We start from the raw sequence: 21,996 nt of genomic DNA, 5'->3' as shown, positions 1-21,996 counted from the left end.
AAGCAACTCGAACGGCCGGTTTAGCTTTAAAGTTTGCGCATGGAAGGGAGGGTGAGGATTTAGGAAATTGATTGGACAAGATTTTAATCTCGAAACCATTCGGCCCGGGTGGATGGATTATAGAAGGAGAAGGGATTTTTAGTTACATCGTCCGAAACCTTCACCGCTCGGGAGGGTGAAGAAGGCTGGATGGTTAACCTTAATAGGGTAAAATGGTTGGTGTGCGTTGGACGCTGGGATGGACATTACCGGAGAAGGCAGCAAAAACAATGAGTTGCACATTTTCCATCCCAAGACACACCTTCTTCAAAATTTGGGACGATGGGATATCGGATATCTAACGGCATCGGACGTTATCGTTGTGATGAACTTTAGATGATGCGCAGTTATTGGCGTGTTTTCTTTTCCCTATCAACGGAATTCCTTATCTAGGCAGGGAAGTTTTTCACGCTGGGAACTAATTAACAACTTTTCCATCGATCGGTTCCGCGCCCAAAACGGTGAATGTATAATTCAAACCAATCGACCGCCCCGGATGGAGGATAAGCTTCGAGTTTTTCGCTTCATTTTTTTCGCAATGAAATTCCGTAGAAAAATCCCAATTAATTTCAAGCTGTGTGCCCCCCGCTTCGATCGAGCTTGAGTGGGTCCTTGATGTTGTACCTACTGTACCGTGCAGTTGCTGACACACATTCATTAACATTGGGCTTTTTCTCTGGAGCTCATGTTCTACATTCCTCCAAAAGGAAGCGACGATGTTTGCACGGAATGGAATTCCTCTTAGGAGATAATGTTAGTTATTGCTCTTCTCGTTCTCGCTGTGTGATTTTCTCCATTGTATCCCACACATAAACACTCTACGGTTGGTTCTTCATATTCGCGCATGTACCGTTTCTCTTGCAGCATTCCGAAGCAATTCCACTCGATAGCGCCTTCAATTGACGCCTACGCGCGTACGGCTTTCCCCGGGCGCAAAAGTTCTTCAGTTCATTTTCCTCTCTGCTGACTGCTGCCTGGGACACCAGACGGTAGGACGATAAAATGGATACTTTCCCAAAAGGCGCTCTCCCACGTGGAGCTAGCTAAGGTTGGCATAACCAACCAACACACAACCTCCACTGGGATGATCCCCACGCGTCGTCACTCGGCGAATGGCAGAAAGAGGGCGTGTGCTGTTGTTATTTTCTTCCCTGTCTAAAACATGCGGGACAATGCGGAGAATGATTTTTAAAATTGCTAAGAAACATTATGCTTTGTGGGAGCATTTTCAAAACATTAATCTATTGTGTTGGATGCACACTGTTGTTGTTGCGTAAGATCAACACTCCGGTTTGACCTTTTAGCTGTTATTTTGCACGTTTTTTTCTCTCTCGTTTAAAATGTACCAGGAACGAAGGACAAATTGTTTTCCATGCACAAGCAATAATGAAGAACGAACGCTTCTCATTACTCCACTCGCTGCACTGAATCACCGTTGGTCGCGGGGGTGGCGAGGGTGGTCTCAAGTGGGATCGTAAGAGTCAGAAGGAAGTCCACTAGCCTAATGGTTGGCATTTTATCAAGCGTGTACACTTTAGCTGCCAGGACTTGCGCTGCTTTTCCAAGCTAGTCGAGCGCAATTTCACCACTTTACACGCTTCATTTCACGCTGTAGCTCTGGCCGAGGGAATAATCTAATTAATATGCTGGTCCACGGGACAGAAAGGGGCAACGTTTCGTCGTGCTTCGGTTAAACAGAACAAACCCACTTGACGACGACGGTCTGTGTAAAACTATAGCTGTGTATGGATTTTTATTAATATTTTTGCTTCACACGGCTCCACGCGGTTCGTTCTTCTGTTTTATAGTAAAAAGAATTAATAACGTTATCATAGGATTTTTTTTAATATAATCGCGCTATCTTCTTCTCTTTCTTCTTCTTCTTTTAGTAGGCAACATTTCAAAGTAGTTTTATGGGTGTGTGTGTGTGTATATAGTCGTTTTCTTGTTGAACCTTGCTAGCCTTTTTCTCTTATACAATGCTGCTTTCTTCCCGCTTCCCTTCTTTCTTCTATTTCTGTCTCTTCCTATAGTGTTCTTGTTTGCTCTAACAGTCCTTTCTGCTTCTCCCATGTGTCTGTGTGGAGAGAGAATAATATTAATTGTAATAATTGTAATAATAATCCTAATCCTTCTTTCCATCCCTTCACTAAAGTCTCTCTCATCATTATAAATTGCTTCACCTTCTTGCTTTAGCACAAACGGTTGCACCATCCAATAGACCTGTTAGTGGCTGTTCCTCCCTCCACTACAGAAAATGTAAATATTCGTATCAATTTCCACCCCAGCGCCAGTTCTATCTTGCGTTGCGGCCTTCCCCCTAGTCTTAAGAATCGTGCCGCATATTAAAATGGGGGAACAACGATCGCTAGAAACAGGCCTTACCCTGTTTTGCGTGCTACTGATTCTGATGCATTGAAAGGACGCCGCCGTTGGGGAAATAGACTTAACAGAAAACAATACAAAAAAGAGAAAACAAAGTAACAAAACTTCTCTATCATTAAATACTCATGATTTTGCTTCCGAACCCTTGGCCACTCTGGCCATCGCACTACTCGCACTTATTCTTCACCGTTATCATAATCTGATTCGTTTGGTGTATCAGGTACAGGGCACTTACGAATACGGCATTAGCCCTGGGGGAGAACAGAGGGCAAAAGACATGAAAGAGTTATTAAAATTACAGTAAACAACATCGAAAATACAACTCATTTACGATACTTACTCTCCCTCCTTAAAGTACTCCTTCAGGGTGGTGCTAAACTTTTTGGAATACTTGACAAACTCCTTCTTCCGCTGCTCCACCGCCTGTTTGCCGGACGAGCCCGGTATAAAGCCGACCACTTCGTTAACCGCATCGAGCAGCTTTTTGATGGCACTGGCTATTTCTCTGGTAAAGGCAAAGGGAAATAACAGAAAAATGGCGTTACTCACGCTGCGTATCGAGCGATGATTCGTGGTAAAATTCTGGTTTTAATTAATAATGGATGGATTTGTTTGCGAGCATATCTCAATAGACAATTGAGGAAAGAGCATATGTGGGGAAAATTTTAATTGCCATGCAAATACCGTCCAATTATGCATGCAATCAAACAAAAGATGCACATTTGTGCTACAGGAAATGAGATACAGTTCGTAGAATTCTTGCTGGATTTTTCATAAAAAAGCGAATTCATCGCGAAAAAGAATTGTGTGTGTATTGTGTGCGTGTGTTTAATTAACAAACGCAAAACCTCGCTTCCCGCTTTTTTGCTTACTTTATCGTTTCCAGGAACGTTTTCCTATCAGCGATCTCGTCCGGGATGCGGCTCAGGATTCGCTTCAGTGCGGCCGACTTTTTGTTCAGCTCCTGGAATGCATCCTCCGTCCGATTGAGCCGATATTCAATCACTGCAACGAACAAACAAAAAAGCAGAACAAACACGTGTGATTACAAAGGAGCATTGCGAACGAACGAACGTACAGCGAATGTAAATAACTTACAGTCCGTGTCTGTGGCCGCACCCTGCAGTCTGAGGATGCTTTCGTTCATGTTCACGTTGATGTCACCCTTCTTGATGATGCCCATCACCAGATCGTACGTCAGCCCCGGGTGGCTCTGTTCCGCCTTGGTCAGCGCGGCCCGGAGCGTCTGCGAGGCGACCACATCGCGCCGTTCCAGCTGCAACGGAATGGTAAATGGAATAGAAAGAAGGAGAGAGAGAGGATGAGAAATCGTTCGTTATGCAATGGAATGGGAAATTGGTGGCAGCATTCGATTTGAAGGGGCATTTGCCAAACAGCCGCCCCATTTAACGGCCACCCATAAATCGAGCTAGCAAATGGCAAACAGCACGACCGAACGTCGTTTAATGTCACCACCTGTTTCCACATCCTGCGGTGACGGAAATGCCACCGGCGGGAGATGTGGTGCTTTCCACCTCGAAGCAAAGTAAACACAGCCGCACACCCGCCTCTATGCTCGCTGGCTTCATGGCACACTCTGTAATCATTCGATTAGCGCTGTGAAAAGTGAATCGTAAACACCACATCCTGGTAATGAGCAACCTGTCTGCGTGTGTGTCGTATGAGGAAGCTGGAAGCCCCATAAGCAACGCCGTGCAGGAAGTAGGAAAAAAGTGGTTTATGCAAAAAGGTTCGCACATTAAACGCGACCAGCCTTCGCTCTCTCGGCCTGCCAAGCCCCCCATAGAAGGACACACGCACACGGGCGCTAAAAAACAAGAAAGACGACTTTCCCTGCCGTACCATGTTTCACCCCTTTTTGGGGCATGACCGGGTAGGGGGGGAGAGGCTAGATTAGACGGTGGTATGATGAAGCTTTTTGCAATTACCTGGGACAATATCGGTCGTATCAGAATCGGCAGCACCAGGGAGGTTACGACGGGCGCATCATCTCCCATTGTCATCGCTTGCCAACACTCCGCTGCTTGTGGCGAAAGGTGTGGGTGGTGGTGTTTGCCTGGGAGGTGGAACTGCTGGCTGTGGGTTGTTGGTTCGATTGCTTTTGGGAAGGTTTGTGCCTTTATCAGCTTCAAGCAAAACACTCACACGGACGCTACACTTGTTATCGGAATGCGGAATGCAATGAATCACCACCCTTATCACCGCCACCACCCCCACTGAACTACGCACAATAGTTTCGCGATAAAACACAGTCACGGAAATCGAGATCAGCCCTCCCCTCTAACACACTCTACACGACGACGACGACGACCTCCACAAGCGGACCTCTGCCAGTCAGCAGTTGTTGGCTCATTTGGACGGTGTTTGCTTTGGCAAAGAAGCACGCGACACTTTCCCAAGCCGTGCACGTTTTTCGCGTAACTGAACTGATTGGCAATTTGCGCAAAGACGCCTTACGTTGATATTTGCTGTGTGAATTATTGCGCTGGCGAATATTGTGTTGTCTGTGCAGCAACTCTTTAGTGGAGCAACAAAAAACACGAAATAAAACCAGTTCACGTAAATATTTTCTGACGTTTCTCAGAAGTAAATGAAAGGAAGGGAGGGGGAGAAGAGGTGAGCTTGTTGACGTTTGACGTGTCAATATTGTGTAGAACAGTGGGGCGGTTTGTATAACTCGAAATGTTTCGTTGAAAACAAGATTTTTATATCTTGATTTTTGGATTTATCAAACTTGCTTCTGGTGACTAAGCGTCAAAATAGCTCCAAAGATACTGAAATTATGCACAATTTATCACTTAACATCCATTCCAATTCCAATTCTTTACATCCAAAAATCTTGAAAAATAATATTTTACCGTTGTTCGAAATATTTTCCTTGTGTGAAATATTTCACCGTTGTTCGAAATGTTCGTCCGAGTCGCATCGACCACTGTGCTTATGTCAAGATAAAAGGAAAAAAAACAACAGGTATCGAAAGCACTGTCATAACAAAAGTTTGCCCTCCGCGGAATGTGTGCCGCGCTTGCACGTTGATAAAGAAAAACAGAAAATGCGTAGCAGCCATTACGGGGGCTGTTATTGAGCGCAATCAAAAGCCTTCAGTTTCTCCGTGAATTCTCCGTTTTGCGTTTAGCAGTTGTCTATTTTTTTGTGTGCCTCCACGCGGTGGAATGTAAGTGCTAAAGGGGGAGGGAAGGGGCCACGATCGTGCGAAAGCTCCCCTAACCTACAATTACAATGTTTTGGTTGTTTGCAGGAGGAATTTTCAATCGCCCTACTTCCGTGATTCAGACGACAGCGAAGAAGAGGAAGAAATCGACCTCGCACCGTACATTTTGGCAGTGCGCCCCGACGAGCTCGAGGGGCTGGTAGAGTATCTGTCCGAGGGGGAAGAAGTATCCGCGCCGGCCGAATCGTTCGACATGCCAAACCCCGACGAGAGCAGCGACAGCGATGACACGTACGAGTTGGAGGACGACAGCCAGATGTCCGACTCAAGCCTAGACTCGGACTCGGACGGGCAGGCGGAGGAAGATGCGGCGAACGGCAACAAGACCGGAGCGGCACAGGCGTCCACCTCGAACGGCGAGGGCACGGCGGAGGAAGCGCCGGCCCGCCGTGTGATTGACGATTACGACGAGGACATGGAGGAGGACGAGGTGATAAAGGCGATCATTTCGGAGATCAAGAAACCGCGCTCGAAGCCGCCAGACATCCAGACGGAGGACTTTGTGGTGGATTTGTCGTTCCATCCGTGCGAGGACATACTGGCGGTTGGTACGTCGGTGGGCGACGTGCTGATGTACCGGTACGCGAACGACGCGAACGTGCTGGCGGCCACGCACGAGCTGCACACGAAAGCGATCCGCTGCGTGGAGTTCGTGCCCGATGGGAAGTCGCTCATCTCGACCGGACGCGAGCGGTCGATCGTGGTGATGGATGCGGAGACGGGCAAATTCAAGCGCTTCTGGGAATCGGCCCACGACGAGCCGGTCTACTCGATGACGGTGCTCGGGGAGCATCTGTTTGCGACGGGAGACGACGATGGTGAGGTGAAGCTGTGGGATGTGCGTGAGCGGAATGCGGTTTTTTCGCTCCGTCCGGTGGAGGACTTTGTGTCGTCCCTGCTGGCGAACCAGCATCAGCAAAAGTACCTTCTGCTGACGAGTGGGGACGGTTTGCTCACAACAATTAACATTGCGCAACGGTAAGCCAGATCGCGCGAAAACAGCAAGCATTTTTGGACATTGATCCAATTTTTCCCCCTTTTTGCAGCAAAATGTACGTCCAATCAGAACCGTACGAGGAGGAGCTCAACTGCATGGGAATGTTCAAGCGCGAAAGCAAGCTGGTGGTGGGCACGTCCAAGGGCAACTACTACACGTACAACTGGGGCCAGTTTGCGTACCACTGCGACGCATTTACCGGGCCGTCGGCGAGCGCCAACCGCATGGTACCGATCACGGAGCAGATTGCCGTCATGGCGGGTGAGGACGGCATCCTCCGGGCGATGCACATGGTGCCGGGGCGCGTGCTCGGCATCGTCGGGCAGCACTCGATGGCGGTGGACACGCTGGACATTAGCGGGAGCGGCGAGCTGATCGCGTCCAGCTCGCACGACAACGATGTGCGCTTCTGGAACGTGAAGTACTTCGAGGACTTTGACGGCATCAAGTACAACAGCAAGCCGGACAAGCGTATGCTGAGGCACAATCTGCCCTCGTCGCAGCGCACCAATGCGAAGGATTTCTTCGCCGGACTGGGCGACGATGAGTAGCGGCCCCGCGAGCAGCCGTAGCGTGACAAGCACAGGGAAGGCAGGGGGAGAAAGTTCTTTATTTTACATTAAGGTAATAGTTTGTGTAAACGTTTTGCGTGCTAAAAGCCAGCCCGAAAGGGCCCGTGTTACGCGTTGCGGATCGGAATTGTGTGGTACGGAAACAGGAGATAAAATGCGATAAAATTGTTAAGCGATGAAAATAAAAATGTATTTTACCTTCCTCCACAATACGCGGCCAGCGGAAATCTCACTTCAAACGCTCAACCGGAGGGCGTAAACGCAAGCTGTCAAAACTGTCGGCCGTCGGCTTCCCCTTTTGGTTGTTTGTTTTGATCCCCGGCAAAGAGGGGGTTGTTTTCCCTGCAGTAGTACACACACAGGCACACGCGGAGAACGGCACGGCACGTGAATATTGGCCAGAGGACGAAAGAAAAGCGGTGGAAAACTGGCCCCACATCTCCATCACACGCCACTGAAACAAAGAAACGCAGAAACAATAGTGGGAAGTGTGGTGGTGTTTACGCGGTCCGTGCAATCGCCAAGTGTGCCAATATAGCCGGCTTGGAAAAACCAGGACGACGACACCGCCGCACACACTCCGCGTGCTGTTGTTGGTAGCGCAATAATCATCGTCACCATCATCATCATCATCACCGTTCGGGTTTTTCGGGGAACGAAGCGCATGCTGTCGGTGCCGCGGTGGTTGTGTTGTTGTTCTTCTTGCCAGTTTTTCGGCACCGCACACCGCAACGAGCATGCAAAAGTGCACCTGCACTCGCGCTCGCGTGTCAATCCAGTGCAATCGAACCGTTCGACGCATTTAGTAGTGCCGTCCCGCTTCGCCGTCACCCTGTCTGGGTCGTCCAAGTAGTTGGACCTTCTTGTCCCTTCTGTCCCTCACTACGTGCTCATTTTCTTCACTTTCCTTTACTAAGTTGCCGTTTTCCTCCCATCTCTATCTTTCTCGTTCTGTCTCTCCTCACCACCATCGAACCGGTCACGAAAGTGTGCTGCAGTGGGACATCTAATTATCTGATACGACAAAAAAGGTCTCTCTCTCTCTCTTTGAAGTGAAAAAGGTGGCCATAAAGCGACTGATTTGCCCCACCATGATAACGTTCCGGCTATCGAGCAGTGTGTACGCGTACGTGGGCTACCTGCTGCTGATGGTGTACTTCCTGTGGCCGGGCCGCTTCGCCAGCCTGTACGAGTACATCGAGGGCGAAAACATCTACGATCAGCTGATACGCAAGACGACGAAAAACATCTCGCTGATGCGTAACGGGTTGCGGTGCGACTACAGTGAAGTCATCGAGGAGAACCTGTCCCTCTACCGGCCCCCGTACACCGAGGACATCATCAACAACAATGTGCGGCTGGGCGGCGAGTACTATCCGGAGGATTGCCTGCCGAGCTTCAGCACGGCCATCATCGTGCCGTACCGGCAGCGCGAACGGCAGCTCAACCAGTTCCTCATCTACATGCACAACTATCTGCGGAGGCAGCGCATTCACTACCGCATCTTCGTCATCGAGCAGTACGACCCGAAACCGTTCAATCGGGCGAAGCTGTTCAACATTGGCGCAATGATTGCGATCGGATTCGACTACCCGTGCCTGGTGCTGCACGACGTCGACCTGATGCCGATGAATCTGGGCCATCTGTATGCGTGCTCGCGCAAACCGCGCCACATGTGCTCGAGCCTGGACGAGTTCCGGTACAATCTGCCCTACCGGGGCCTGTTCGGCGGGGCGGTAGCGATCGAGTCGAGCGTGTACCTCAACGTCAACGGCATGTCGAACATGTTCAGCGGCTGGGGCGGCGAGGATGACGATCTGTACGGGCGCCTGCAGAACAAGCAGATCGAAATCTGTCGCTTCAGCCCAACGTACAGCCAGTACTCGATGCTGAAGCACCGGAAGGAAACGCCGAACAAGGATCGGGTAGCGTTTCTCCGGAATGGTAAGCAGCGCTACCACACGGACGGGTTGAACTCGCTCGTCTACAAGCAGGTCGGCTTCAAGCTGCACAACCTCTTCACGCACGTGCTGGTGGAAACTTAAGTTAGGGAAGGAACAGTGAAGGTTAAGAGTTAGGAAGGATTGTTTTCGGTGAGTCCTACTACTATTTGCACGTAATGGAAATTAGTTTCCCGTAGGTGTTCAGTTGCATTCCTTGGCAGCGATAGGACAAATGCATGCACAACAATGTATTATTTAGTGTTTAGTGAATTTAGCGAAGCTTTATTAGTTGTTTCAAGGTTTTAAGCAGTCCGTTCGTTTGTTTTGCTACATTTCATCGCTTATTAAGATAGTGCAGGTCGAGGGAGAAGTGAGCAAATATTGCCTTAATAACGACAAAAAAAGAACGACATTAAGCAGCGCATAATGTTGGATCGCAAACGTTTTACAATTAATTCACGCGCTACTATTAGCTCCCATAGGAAGCGGAGGGGATGAAACAAGCAATACCAAAAAAAAGGGGGAAGAAAAAATGGAAGCTAACATTATTAAATGCTCCTAAGCAAACAAGCGCAATTACAAAACTCGTGGCGCGGGTGTGTGCGGTTCGATGAGCAAATCGAAGAGCACGTGTTTCGTTGAGTTTTTCCAAAATAGCAACACACATATACACCGTTTGTGCTAGCAAATTACGAGCGCGACTAGAGATAGAGAACATTTTCCTATTTATTAATACACCCCTTCCCAGTAGGGTAGCGCACTAGGGCGAGCTAGGGCGAAAGTTACTAGAAATTAAACAAACAAAAAAAAAAGCGAAAGAAAAAGCAAACAAAAAATACAACCTTAAAAATGCATAGTTTGTAAGTAGGTACACAGTTTTACAAATTCAAATTGAAGAAGCAAAAGAGAACGAAGGCAAAACACCTTATAGGAGCATATAGACTCTTACCCCCCAATACACACACAAAAAAAAGAAAAAAAAAATGCGAAAAAAAGGGTTAATGGTGTAGTGACCCTTCTCTTATCCCGTTTTTTTGCACTCATTAGCAAAAGCACGACAAAAAGTGGAACATACAACAACAAATTTTGCTGCGTGATATGAACAAAACAAAAAGGTGGGGGGGGGGGAAACAAACATTCAAAGGTGCAAGATTTTTAGGATCGCCATTAAGTTATAACTATTTCGAAATTACCGTACTAAAAATAAAGCAGCGAGCAAAATAAGGGGAGTGCAGGAGAAAGAAAAAAGGGGAGCTGTTAGAAATTTGATCGCAGTTTTTAGACTCGTACTTAGCAAAAGAAACTAAAAAAAAACCAAACTCAATAAATCAAATTCTACTTAATTAATGAAATTTTTGTTTGGTTTGTGCGAAAAGTGGAACGAAAGGACTTGAAAAGAAAAGAGAACAATTCTAGCCGACAGTGGTGCCCTCTAACGGTCGTTCTTTTAAACTCATCACGTGTTCGTTTAGTGCACCGGCCTGTTTTCCCCTCGATCAAGTTAGCATCGACGGGTTTGCTTGCGTACGCGTGCTCATTACGCCAGTCTTCAAACGCCAGTCTTGCATGCGCTCCACACTCAACTGGATAAGCGACGTGATAAAGTGTCAAATTCTAAACATAGCCAAACCATCCCCTCCCCCCACAACGTTCCATTATTCTTTATCGTTAATGTAAGCGGCATTTCCTTACCCCTTCTTGCGCCGAAATGATGTAGTGACGAATTATCCAGTGGAGAGCGGCTGGTACGCAGCAGCAGCACACGCGCGCAAACCATTTCGTGCCCATTTCGGCCCACCCGTCCGGACCCGCGATCTCATAAATCACGCGAGCATCGCGAGCAGTGTGGTTCCGCTTTCCTTCCGCGGACTTCGAGCCTCCGTGACGGGACGCGAGGTGTTTGATGCCACCACCACCACCTACCACCACCATCCCTCACGATAGACGGAAAAGCAGCTCCTTCTTGGATGCGCACTTTTTTCTCCATAATTCACTGCACGGCCGCTAAAGCACAACCGTGTGTGTCGTGTGCGCGTAATCGACGCGCCAGACACGTTTCCGCACTTTTCCGCGTGCGCGTGAGTGCACGCCCGATCGGGGAGTAGTAGTTGGAGCGCGCGCTTTTCCCCCTCGAACCCGATAGGATGCATGGCAATAGCGATGGCGTGAATTATCGCACTCGGGGTAATTAATTTTTATTAATCGTTTTCCAGTTAGCGCCGTGATTTATGCATCGTGCGGGCTCGTGTGTGTGTGTGTCTGTGTTTGGACGCGCTGACCTAATGTTCTTCCCTTTTTTTTACCTTCACGCTTGCTGAGGAGGAGTTGAAGAAGTCGAAGCAGATGAAGAGAGAGAGCTACCGAACGCTGATGAGCCTGATCATGATCATTAGAACGAAGAATGAGATCCACTCACTCGAAAGGAAGTACTCCCAACATCGTGAGAAAGTCATCCTTCGTGAGGCGAAGCTAATTATCCGTTTCATTACTGTACATCACTCTCCCCAACACTCTTTCGAGTTAATGAGTAAAAGAGCTCCGAGAGCAGCAAGTTTGTTGCTTGTGTAACAAATCAATCTCTGTCCAGTAGGGATTTGCTCACATACGGTAAGGTGCACCGGACCTCACCATCAGCAGCTCGGAGTCTGGCCAACGCCTTCCATAAGCGTGAGCGCTATTATCCGGTGAATTATTAGTTTGTGATTGATTGAACAAAAAAAACACACACACACACACACATATATTCACCCCACTCGAGGATGATTTAAATAGTTCCAGTTCCATTGTTCCCTTTCGTTGGTTCCAACACACCCTGGCCCCCTTGCGGGAGATTATGTCGTTTGTGTGCAATCGTTTGAAAATTTTATGGCAATCAGATTACTTGCCATTTGCTTTGGCCGCAACCACACACACACACACACGTGCTTCAACTGCACAACATGCACAGATATATGAGCGGGAGGTTTTTGCAATTGAATGCTCACAACGACGGAACGACGCTTTATACCTCACCTCACGGCGTAGACAACTTTATTACGCCTGCCTCAAGAGCGCTGCCGGGAGGAGTGTTCAGGAGTTGTGGTCAGTTTGTGCGAGAATTATGATGGTGGAATGTCGGTGCGTTGAGAGTTCCTATCAAACTTTTACCACCCCGAAAACAAATGGACAAAGAAATGGCTGGACCTATGTTAGCTCTCGCTGTCTCTCCTATCTCCTATCTCCTCCTAGCAGAGTGCTGGAAGTGTGAGCGCTCAATGTGGGGCACACATTTGCTTTGAAGGGCAACCTCATCGGCCAGTGTTCTGAACTCCAACGCCCACAGAATCAGACACAGAACTGACCGTCTGGTCCAGGGTGCTTGTCCAGGGTGCTGTCATGCCAATAGCTCGCGACTGAGTGAGACCTCCACACACACACACCTCCTCTTGTTTCCTCATAAATATCTGAGCGAAAACGGTTCCCCACAGCGTGAAAGTCCACCCGAGGAACCTTTTCGTAGACGACGTTTTTGGGCGGATCTTGCGGGAAGAGAGTAGGGCGTCTTGGAAAGCTGTTCCTCCAGATTACTGATCTGGATGTATGGAACGGGTGTGACATCGCGTACAGCAGGACACACGCTCCGGGCCAGACAACAATGAACTGACGAGATCTCTACTTCTGCTTCTGGTGGTGGTGGTGGTGCTGCTGCTGGTATCTCAGACACAACACCGAGGGCATATTACTATTGTACCGTGTTTATTGTTACGGTTACGATCTTGTTTATTTGTTAATTTATTTATGAAGAAACTTCCTCTCCTTGTGCATGGAACGTTCCGGCTACTCCAGCAAGATTGGACTGGGCTGGGATACGCTCAGGTGAGGTGAGGACAAGAACGGGCCCAAGATAGCTGCTTGATTGCTGCTACTGTGGCGCTAGAAATAAACTCCATACTTTAGTAGCACCTATGGTAATCGAAGTTCGAGCACACGGATAGTGATTCCTGTACGGTTTGCCGCACCGGATATCTCCATTCCCTTGCCCCCTGTGTCACCAAACCGAGCTGCGTCGGGTTCTGAGCTGGCTACATGGCTTGAATACATCTAATTTAAAATCCAACTTGTCTCGTGGCTACGATCATGGGAACGTCCAGACGAAAGGAAATGGATTCAATGGCGTAGTAGTGTAACACGCAACGTACGCTACGCTACGCTCCATTGACAACTCATCCGGTGACCTGGAGCAAATGTGAATGGAGATCGAGTACCGAATTCTCCCCCCTCTGACATATTGGAAGCGATCGAAGGATACTGCATACATTTGCACGATCGAGTGCTACTTTTGGTTACAAAATTATGCACAACCTTTCTGCATTCGTCAGAAGGTCTGATCATCTGCCACCTTTTAATAGCAGCTCGGTCGATCGAAACGTCCAAGTATCCACAGCGAACAAGTACACTTTGGCGTTCTATTAAAGCCCCTGCTTTCGAACGAATGGCCAAGGCGGCAAAATGTCACATTGAATTAATTTCGCCATCATCATCATCATCATGGTTGTTGCTTGCCTCATCATCAGCAAACATCTATTGCCCGGCGGCTCGAATTTCATTATCACTGTTTGGCGCAGTCATTCCAGGCATCTTGGAAGGTTCTATTGACGTTGCCTCCCATTGACCAGGTGCAAAGTGCGATCGTACTCGCCCTAGTTGGGTGCGTTAGTCATTGTGCGGTGCACCGGCCGCCAGAGAGCGAACGAACCTTCAAAACCGTCGCGATGCGTAGGCGATCGAGTGATCGAGTGATCGAGAACGGGTGGTTTTATTATTATTTTACCCCTCCCTACCCCTCCTTCCCACCCAGTAAGTAGAAGGTTTTATTGTGAGTGTAAGAACAACAGCCAGTGGGGAAACAATGCTCCATCTGTCAAATGCCCCCGGAGGTACAAACTGGAATGGCGCCGCACCTTTCGGAACCCGATCACCTGTTAGGTTTCAGCCGGAGGTTTCCATCGATTCGTTTGGGAGGAATATTCAATAAGTGCAAAAATTAATAAAGCACCAATCATGCAATCCATGCAAGTGGGTTGGATTACGGAGAAGCCACGGGGAAAGATCGGCTACATCGCGATCATCTAGAGCGATTTGCATTTGCAGTGCAAACATTGTACGGCTTTGTGCTTTGAGTTGTACCGAGCTCCTTCGAAGGGGAGAAGGTACACAATGTAAGGCAACTCTCCCATAGAGACACGCATAAGTCACATGACTCAACGACTCGGGACACACACTAAGTCTCGCTTTAGTAGATCGACGGGGCGCCCGGGCACCGTGAAGACGTGTCAATGTCAGAAACCGTCAGAAACCGCAAGCGTGTGCTCGGTGTCGATCTGGACAATTATTCATATTTAGCATAATTGAAGGCGAGTTTGTCGTGTTGTCGATCACTGAACTGGCGCGGTGAGTCATCAGACCGGCCCAGCAGTTAGTATGTTAGAGGCTGTTGTGCTATGCTCACTAATTAAAAAGGAATCATTGATTCGGGGCGTTGGTTTGGTGTTCCACTCTAATACATTCGGAGTGCTTTGTACCATTCAGTTCGCATTGACATCTTGGCAATAAATGAGATTTGGGACGGGATAGTGGGGCTCACTAAACACAAGATGCAGGCAAATGTGGTCGTTGATCTTTCTCTCTCTCTCTCTTGGCTTTTGACGGTAAAATAGGCAACATCTCAACAAATTAGTCAACACCTTTCCGGGACAATCAATTTGGCGTTGTTTTGGCTTAAAAAGGAGCTCCGTTGAGGTTGTGAAAGATCAGCAGGAGACATTATCGAAATGCAAAACACACATAATTCTGAATTCTTTATAAGCACAACCATCCCGAAAAAACTGCCCCAACGATCGCACCGATACTGATAGGAGTAAATAATCATTTGCTGTTAAATTATTGCAAACCCGGTTCGGTAAAATATTCATAATCCATATTTTTATGGCCTTCCCCAAAACAAAGCTTCTTTTTTTTTGCTTTTGCTAAAGAGAAAGTTTCTACAATTATATGCAAATACGGCTCATTTAGGCATACGCTTCCCCTTGTTGGGGCTTGCAGCGCAGACTCCTCGTGTGTGTTAACGACTTTTTTTCGCCTTTTCTTGGAAGGATCCCCCATTGTAGCACCCCCGAAAAGATCGGACACCAATTAACATAATCAAAATAATCACTCCCCCCCCCCCCCCCCCCCCCCAACAACTACGCTTTCCAACTCCATCAAGCTCCACTGATTATTAGTCACAATAAATCGGTTTCAAAACGACTTAACAGTTCTTTTCTGTTTTTTTTTTAGGGTGGTGAGTTTGGTTAATGATTTTGCATTCAAATTTGCCTCAACCTTTCAACCAAAAAACCAGCAACCTTGAATCAAAAGGAATGGGAGAATGGGATGGAGGGAGTGTAAATCAGATTTATGGAAATCTTTCATTGTCGCCAAATTGACGAGACGTAGCCGCCATCACCGTCAACCGTCAGCACCATCACCACTAAGCGCATGAAATATGAATGAAAACGCCAGCCAGCCAGCCAGCCAGCCGCGAATGGAACGTGCGCTCCGCCATAGCGACGCAAAACGCAGCAGCGCATCTTACGCACGGCGCGCGCGCCACAGCTCGTTAATGCGCAAAGCGCACCATTATAATAATTTAGAGGCGATTTAGCGTTTAGCGGGACGGCAAAGGGGGGAAAAATTAAAGACACAATACAACAACAAAACGGCACACACACACGTACGCCCCTCTTTTAAGATCTGTCAGCAACCTGTTAATGTTTTCGGACAGCCGCACAGCCAACAGCCACGCGGCGGTTTGGCGCCACTTGCCGCCACACTCGGAGCGGGCTGTGGGTCTCGTTGTGGTGTTGGTATTTTTTTCCTTCCGTTCCGTTCCTGTTGGCTGTCGTGTTGATCAAGTTTGACAGCATGGACAGGGCACACTGCTTTGGTTTCAGAGCAAAATAGGAAAAAAAAGAGGCTGGACCACACCGGGCACGCCATCGGAACAGTACGCGTACGTTTAAGCGGGGTCATGCGGAGGCGTAGCTGCATTTAATAAATTGTGTTTGAGACATAATACACACAAGCTACAAGGAACAACGACAACAACGGTCCGTCATATTGGACCAGGAAGCACGCGTACGGGGTACCGGGGTTGTGGTCAACTTCCACGTCACACGCATACAAACTAAAGCAGCGCGCGGTGTTAGATTCCCAAAAGGAGTCTATGGCAGGAACGTGTGGTATAAAGGAGGCAACAAATTACCATTTTGCTGATGGTACTCACTTCCGGTGTGTGAAGCGAACGAACCTTGAAGCACTTTACACGCGAAGTTGAAATCCCAAAGGTGGTAATAAATTGAGATGAGCCTTGTTTGCTCGGATGTTGTGCAATCATAATTCCGATATGTCCTCCGTTTTTTGCCCAAACTTTAATCCCCGTGTGCCATCCAAAAAAGGAACCATTCGGTAGTGATACCTGTTCACACGCGCACAACCTGATCCTCCACAACCGACCCGTAATCAGAGTGACTGCAGGAAATGACGCAATTCGGAGTTACTCTCCCTTCTTTAACTCTTTATTAGTTTTGCACCGTGTGCATACAAACACTCGTACGATCATCATAAAATCAATCTTTCGCTTCTCTTATCTCTGAACAGCAAGATGTTTCTTTCTTTTTGCAACGTTCAATTCCCTTCTTACTCACCTTGCACTCCAAGTCACAGTGTGGCCCAACCTTCAATCTCAGGTGGCGGTGGCGTGCGAACACGTTTATGGCAGCCGCCGCCGTCGCAGTTGTTACGAGAGCGCCGAACAAACTGAAACCGATCGAGGGATGTGATCGTAAAAATCGGTCGCACTTCAACCCCCCCCCCCCCTTAAAGTGCACTAAAAATGGCGTGTGGCTTTATCATCTCTTTCACTCGGCTCAAGCCTCGCTATTCAGTTCTCTGCAACGTTGGTGGTCTTTGCTGGGCATTGGCAGCGCAGGAACACCTGGGCGTACTACTACTGCGCCATCATGATCATCATGATCATTATTGTACAAGCATTTTGCGACCATTTGTTGCGCCTTTATGAGTTGTTATATTGCGTTATTATTGGACACGGCTACACCCAACCGGCCGGGGCTGGATGCGTGGTAGACAGGCGAAGGTCTCCGTGGACGGACGCCACTGCCCCAATCCGAAAGAGGATGATCACATCCCATCAGCTGTATTTTGGGAGCATTCAAACCTCAAGTGCAAATCACACGGTAGCATAAATGTGACGGCCATGTCACGCGGCGTAGGAGAGATTGAAGAGGATGTTCGGGGTCGACTACGCTGGATCGATTTCGAGAGGGGGAAACGGTGATGCAACCTCATCCGATCGATGGGGCTTTGTGATCGATCCGTGAATGTATGTAATTGGGTCGACAATTGGAGACGAGAGATTCAAAAGACAGCATCATCATCCACATCCAGCCCTCCAGGCTGTTGTTTGTGAACCGAACGGAAGCCGCCTTGAAGTGACACGAACGTAACAATAGCGCTGGGATGCTCCTTTTTGTGAAGCTGAGGATCCGCTGGTATCCATACCCCACTTGATTATTGATGTCTCTTAATGTTTTACTACCAAATTAAGATTGTGCTCGTGAACTTTGCCATTCCTGTCCGATCGGTGCATTCTCTGCGTGAGCTTCCTCTGTCCTCTTCGATTGAAAACACATGTTCCGTGGCCTCCGTCACATTCTTAATAAACTCATTTATTAACATGTACGCCCTAAAGCAGCAAACCCCAGTGGAAAGTCTACAACCGGCAAACAAGTGTCTGCTCGTTTACTTCGGCCAGCCGCATGCCAATACAGCCCGATAAATATGCAAACAATCGGAATCCGATCGTGCTTGCAGCGTCCGGCTAATGATGACATAAATAAGCGCACGGCTCCAGTACCATTTTGGAGACGCGCCGGGAAACGCTAACAACAACCCCTGGCGTTGATGATATGCACCGCCGGATAGCCAAACTGTGTTGCGGAAAGAGCTGTGTTGCTGGTGTGTCGTGATAAATCTTCTCAAACTGTACGCGGCAGATGCGAGAATAGTGCCATGACAAACTGTGACTTCATCGGATGACAAGTGATTCACGGGACGTATATGGCGTGTAGCCTCCGCTTGTGGCGTGACATTTGCATATTCTCACCTGTACGCTCGTGTTTGTTTTTGAGTTAAATAATTGGCCGAAACATTCTGCCCCAAAACAAGCGACGGAGCTCAATAATGCATCCGATCCGGGGGGGAGGAGGACATTGTTTCACGCAGTGGTTGGCTCGATCGATCGATCGACAGTGTTCGAACACGAAACCGATCACTTTCACGCGGGTGTCGCGTGGGCGACTTGAGCATTCATCTTCACCAGTTTCGTCTTTGGTGGAGTTTTTATTTTTTGGGAGACGAAAAACAAGTCTAAAACGATCCTAATAAGCAAATACGGTAACACGCTTGTGTTTCATCGTGCCAGGCCTAATCTGTGGCAGTTTTCGGGGGATAGTGGGAGATCACATAAAAATCGCTAATTTATCGCACACGAATTGGTGGCCGAAGAGGTGCTAGAGCTGAAATTAACTAATATTTTATTTCACCTTAATTAACGCTATTAAACAAATTTACGAGCAGAGCAGAGCGTTTAGGTTGAAATAAATTAGCCATTGTCCGGCAGCTAGAGGTGCATTCGGGTACGGACAAAAAGGGCAGCCAACGACCCATCGCAGCACTTGTTTTGTTGAAGCAGCTCAGTTTTCCCTTTTTTTCAATTCACCTGCTTGAGGTTGATGGCTTTTCGCTGGGAAGTTGGTCACGGAGATAGCGCCATGGAGACACACGCGAGTAACTTTGACATTTTGGGGCCCTCTGCGTGCAAGCGTATGTGTAACATAATCCCTATTACGCGGACTTGGAGACCCTGGTTTTATGTGTGCCTTCGGGGGTCTTTTGCCTGCAAGGTGCGGTTTTGAGGCTGAGGTTTTATAGTGCGTCTGCATTTATATCGTTTCGATCGTCATTTACAGCTCATCGACACTCTCGTTCGCTTGATGGGAGTCCGCGATGATCGGGGCTGGGGTTTTGCGCATTACGATCTGTAGAGAAGAAAAGGGATAGGTAGATAATCCGGGTCAGTTTATTGAATCCGATTGTGACGTACATATTCCGTAGTACAGCACAACGACAGCACGAAACAGAACAAGAATATGGCAAATTGTGTGGCAGAGCGCAGTAAGAGACATGGTTGGAACTGATGGATAGGTGAATAGATCTAGTGGAACAAGAATGAGGAGTTAAATCTAACAAAACTGTTCAAATACATACAAGGTAGCTGGTAAACGTTGGCTCAAATCAAACATCAGCAGCTATCTGCAAACAACAGCATTGAGCTCTATAAAATAAGAGCTCTAAAGCACTAAGTCAATCAAAAGACGATCAACTGAATCGGAAGTCGTTTTGAGCTGCAACTGTAATAAAACAGTGAATATAAAATGTTCAACAAGCTGCATCTTGTGTCGCTGCTAGCATGTGGACTGTTCGTGATCGCGCAGGTAATGTCCATTCGATCAACCATAAACCATTTAATCCTCCCGAAAATCCAATTACCTTCTTCCCCTTCCGTTGTAGGCTAACACGGTTAAGAAGTGCGAGAAGAAAATGCCAGCCTCACTCAAGAGCCAGCTGTGCGAGATTCGCAAATACAAATTGCTCGACACTCCCGATATGGACAGTCATATGGATTGCGTTATGAAGGCGCTCGAATTCGTTCGGCCCGATGGAACGGGTGATGTGAGTAGCGCATTGAATGCATTGTCTTTAGTTGACATTTCGAACTAGCTGCGTCTGTTCTAATTACTTGCTTCGCAGTACCACAAACTGATCAAACCGCTGAACGCGATCGAGAAGGACCGGAAGCACGATTTCAACCTGGAAAAGTGTGGCGGACAAACGCAGCACCTGCCGGTTGGAAAACGTGCCAATGCTTACTACAAGTGTTTGGTGGAGTCCACGTCTGGTGAGGCGTTCAAGAAGGTGTTCGACACGGTGGAGCTGGTGAAAGCGAAAAAACTGCCAGCCTTGTCACAGTACTCTTCGGTTGTGGATAAGCTGATGAAGAAAATCGATGACAAGATTTGCAACTAAAGGAAGGACCTAGGATGGATATGTAATGAAGATTTAATAAAGCTATTGCCATATTGATGCATTATAATTCCAGGGATTATGTTGATGTTGTTATTTTAGATAAGATGATCGAAAAGCTTAAATATATCTCAAAGTTGTGAGAAACTGTGACTTACGTATTACGGTAAATCAGTTATTGTATTCTTCCGATGATCAAGATCACAATCAAGCAAGAATAAGAAACAATTGGATGTAAGTTGTTCGAAGCATGATCTCATGACTGGAAGCGTTAAATGATCATGATCATGTTCTTTGAATTGAATTGTGTAATATGATTGTTAGTGATGCTCTAATAAAAAATGAAGCTACTGATTCTACATATGACCTACTGTATAAGCGACCTAACGAAGGACCAAACGAAGAACTTTTTTTCCATCTGTTCTCGCTGTATTATTCTTATGCTAGAAAAGAGCTTCCTCTATAATATCTACAAAACGTTTGCTTGAACACGTCGACTTTAATGGAAAAAAGAATAAAAAGATGCCTGTTAACTAGTTTGTCGTCTTGGCAATGTTTGATGTTTCGTTTTATTTAGTTAGCACCAGCTGTTTACGTCGTTGTGCGCTTGATCTTTGTAGAGGTATAAAATACCTCAATCGGTTAGTAATCACCCGTAGTAGCGAAGTAGTAGTCACTTTTGAAACGAATCATGTTTGGAAAGCTGTTACCTTGTGCCATCCTAGTATGGTGTCTGTTTTCCTTGGGGCAGGTAAGTCCAATGAAGGTTTTCTCAATAAATTCAAGCTAATTTTGCAGCTTTTCCTTTAGGCCAGACAAGAGGAAACGGTTGAAGAATGCGAAAGGAACATCCCCGCATCGCTGAAAGGACGCGTCTGTGAGCTTCGTCAGTACACGCCCGTGGAAGGGAAAGATATGGACAGTCACATGCAGTGCGTACTGGAAGTGCTGGGCTTTGTGGAATATAACGGAGAACTTTTGGTGCGTATCGTAGTGACCTTTCCCCTCCGGAGGCAGTTTCAACAAATGCGTTCCATTTTTTTTCCCTCAATTTAGTTCCAGGAGCTTCTTGGTGTGCTGAAAATGGTTGATCCCGATGGGGATCACGCTGGTAGTATGAAAAAGTGTAACGCCGAAGCTGAGAAGGTGAATACTTCTAGCAAGGCGAACACTTTCTACACGTGCTTTTTGGATACGAGCTCGGCACAGGCATTCAAGTACGCGGTGGACTACGTGGAGCTGCTGCGCGCTGGAAAGCTGGACATGGGAACAACCTTCAACGCTGGCCAGGTGTCAGCGATGATGAAGGAAATTGATGATGGGCTGTGTAACTGATTGATTTGCGAATGATTTGAATAAAGCACAATATACTGAAGAGCATTAAATAACGTTCTGTGTTGGACCAATTTTTTTGTGAACTGTGTTTCAAAATTCATCTTAGAGAATTAAGGCTGCCAAATTGCATATGAAACTTAGAGAATATTTGCTTTAGGGAGCTATTCATCTTGAAGAGACATAAACAATATGGACGAGACAGTCTAAATGTCGTCAAATCTTAAAGAAAAAATGCATCTTGAAGAGGCTTTATCTTTACCTGTATTTCATTGTCATGAGTCAGCCCTTAAT

General features: G+C 47.3%; 5 protein-coding genes across 6 annotated transcripts; 4 read left to right on the top strand and 1 right to left on the bottom strand.

Annotated features, from left to right (window-relative positions):
* Window positions 1–1,761: 1,761 nt before the first annotated feature.
* LOC121597898 (programmed cell death protein 10) lies at window positions 1,762–5,072 on the bottom strand. The gene is made up of 5 exons (XM_041924187.1): window positions 4,374–5,072; window positions 3,523–3,700; window positions 3,297–3,429; window positions 2,765–2,929; window positions 1,762–2,675 (listed from the first exon to the last, which is right to left on the bottom strand). The coding sequence occupies exons 1-5, from the start codon at window positions 4,446–4,448 to the stop codon at window positions 2,591–2,593; spliced, it is 636 nt and encodes a 211-aa protein (XP_041780121.1). The 5' UTR covers window positions 4,449–5,072; the 3' UTR covers window positions 1,762–2,590.
* Window positions 5,073–5,407: 335 nt separating this feature from the next.
* On the top strand, window positions 5,408–7,456 carry LOC121597896 (WD repeat-containing protein 55 homolog). The gene is made up of 3 exons (XM_041924184.1): window positions 5,408–5,620; window positions 5,705–6,655; window positions 6,724–7,456. Coding segments are annotated over exons 1-3 (1,455 nt in total). The 5' UTR covers window positions 5,408–5,618; the 3' UTR covers window positions 7,226–7,456.
* A 98-nt stretch (window positions 7,457–7,554) lies between these two features.
* LOC121597897 (beta-1,4-galactosyltransferase 2) lies at window positions 7,555–10,532 on the top strand. Of its 2 annotated transcripts, none has more exons than XM_041924186.1 (2): window positions 7,555–7,838; window positions 8,300–10,532. In XM_041924186.1, exon 2 carries the CDS (start codon window positions 8,338–8,340, stop codon window positions 9,289–9,291), a length of 954 nt encoding a protein of 317 aa, XP_041780120.1. In that variant the 5' UTR covers window positions 7,555–7,838; window positions 8,300–8,337; the 3' UTR covers window positions 9,292–10,532. The 2 variants fall into 2 exon arrangements, with proteins under 2 accessions (XP_041780120.1, XP_041780119.1); XM_041924185.1 differs by having other exon boundaries at window positions 7,555–7,842.
* A 9,142-nt stretch (window positions 10,533–19,674) lies between these two features.
* Window positions 19,675–20,439, top strand: LOC121597202 (37 kDa salivary gland allergen Aed a 2-like). The gene is made up of 3 exons (XM_041922792.1): window positions 19,675–19,781; window positions 19,858–20,019; window positions 20,098–20,439. Exons 1-3 carry the CDS (start codon window positions 19,722–19,724, stop codon window positions 20,371–20,373), a joined length of 498 nt encoding a protein of 165 aa, XP_041778726.1. The 5' UTR covers window positions 19,675–19,721; the 3' UTR covers window positions 20,374–20,439.
* Window positions 20,440–21,032: 593 nt separating this feature from the next.
* LOC121597122 (37 kDa salivary gland allergen Aed a 2-like) lies at window positions 21,033–21,748 on the top strand. Its single transcript, XM_041922664.1, has 3 exons — window positions 21,033–21,121; window positions 21,181–21,351; window positions 21,427–21,748. The coding sequence occupies exons 1-3, from the start codon at window positions 21,062–21,064 to the stop codon at window positions 21,703–21,705; spliced, it is 510 nt and encodes a 169-aa protein (XP_041778598.1). The 5' UTR covers window positions 21,033–21,061; the 3' UTR covers window positions 21,706–21,748.
* The last annotated feature ends 248 nt before the right edge of the window (window positions 21,749–21,996 follow it).

Source organism: Anopheles merus, chromosome 3R (genome assembly GCF_017562075.2).
Source record: "Anopheles merus strain MAF chromosome 3R, AmerM5.1, whole genome shotgun sequence".
Taxonomy (NCBI): domain Eukaryota; kingdom Metazoa; phylum Arthropoda; class Insecta; order Diptera; family Culicidae; genus Anopheles; species Anopheles merus.
This window is presented reverse-complemented; position numbering and strand designations above follow the sequence as displayed.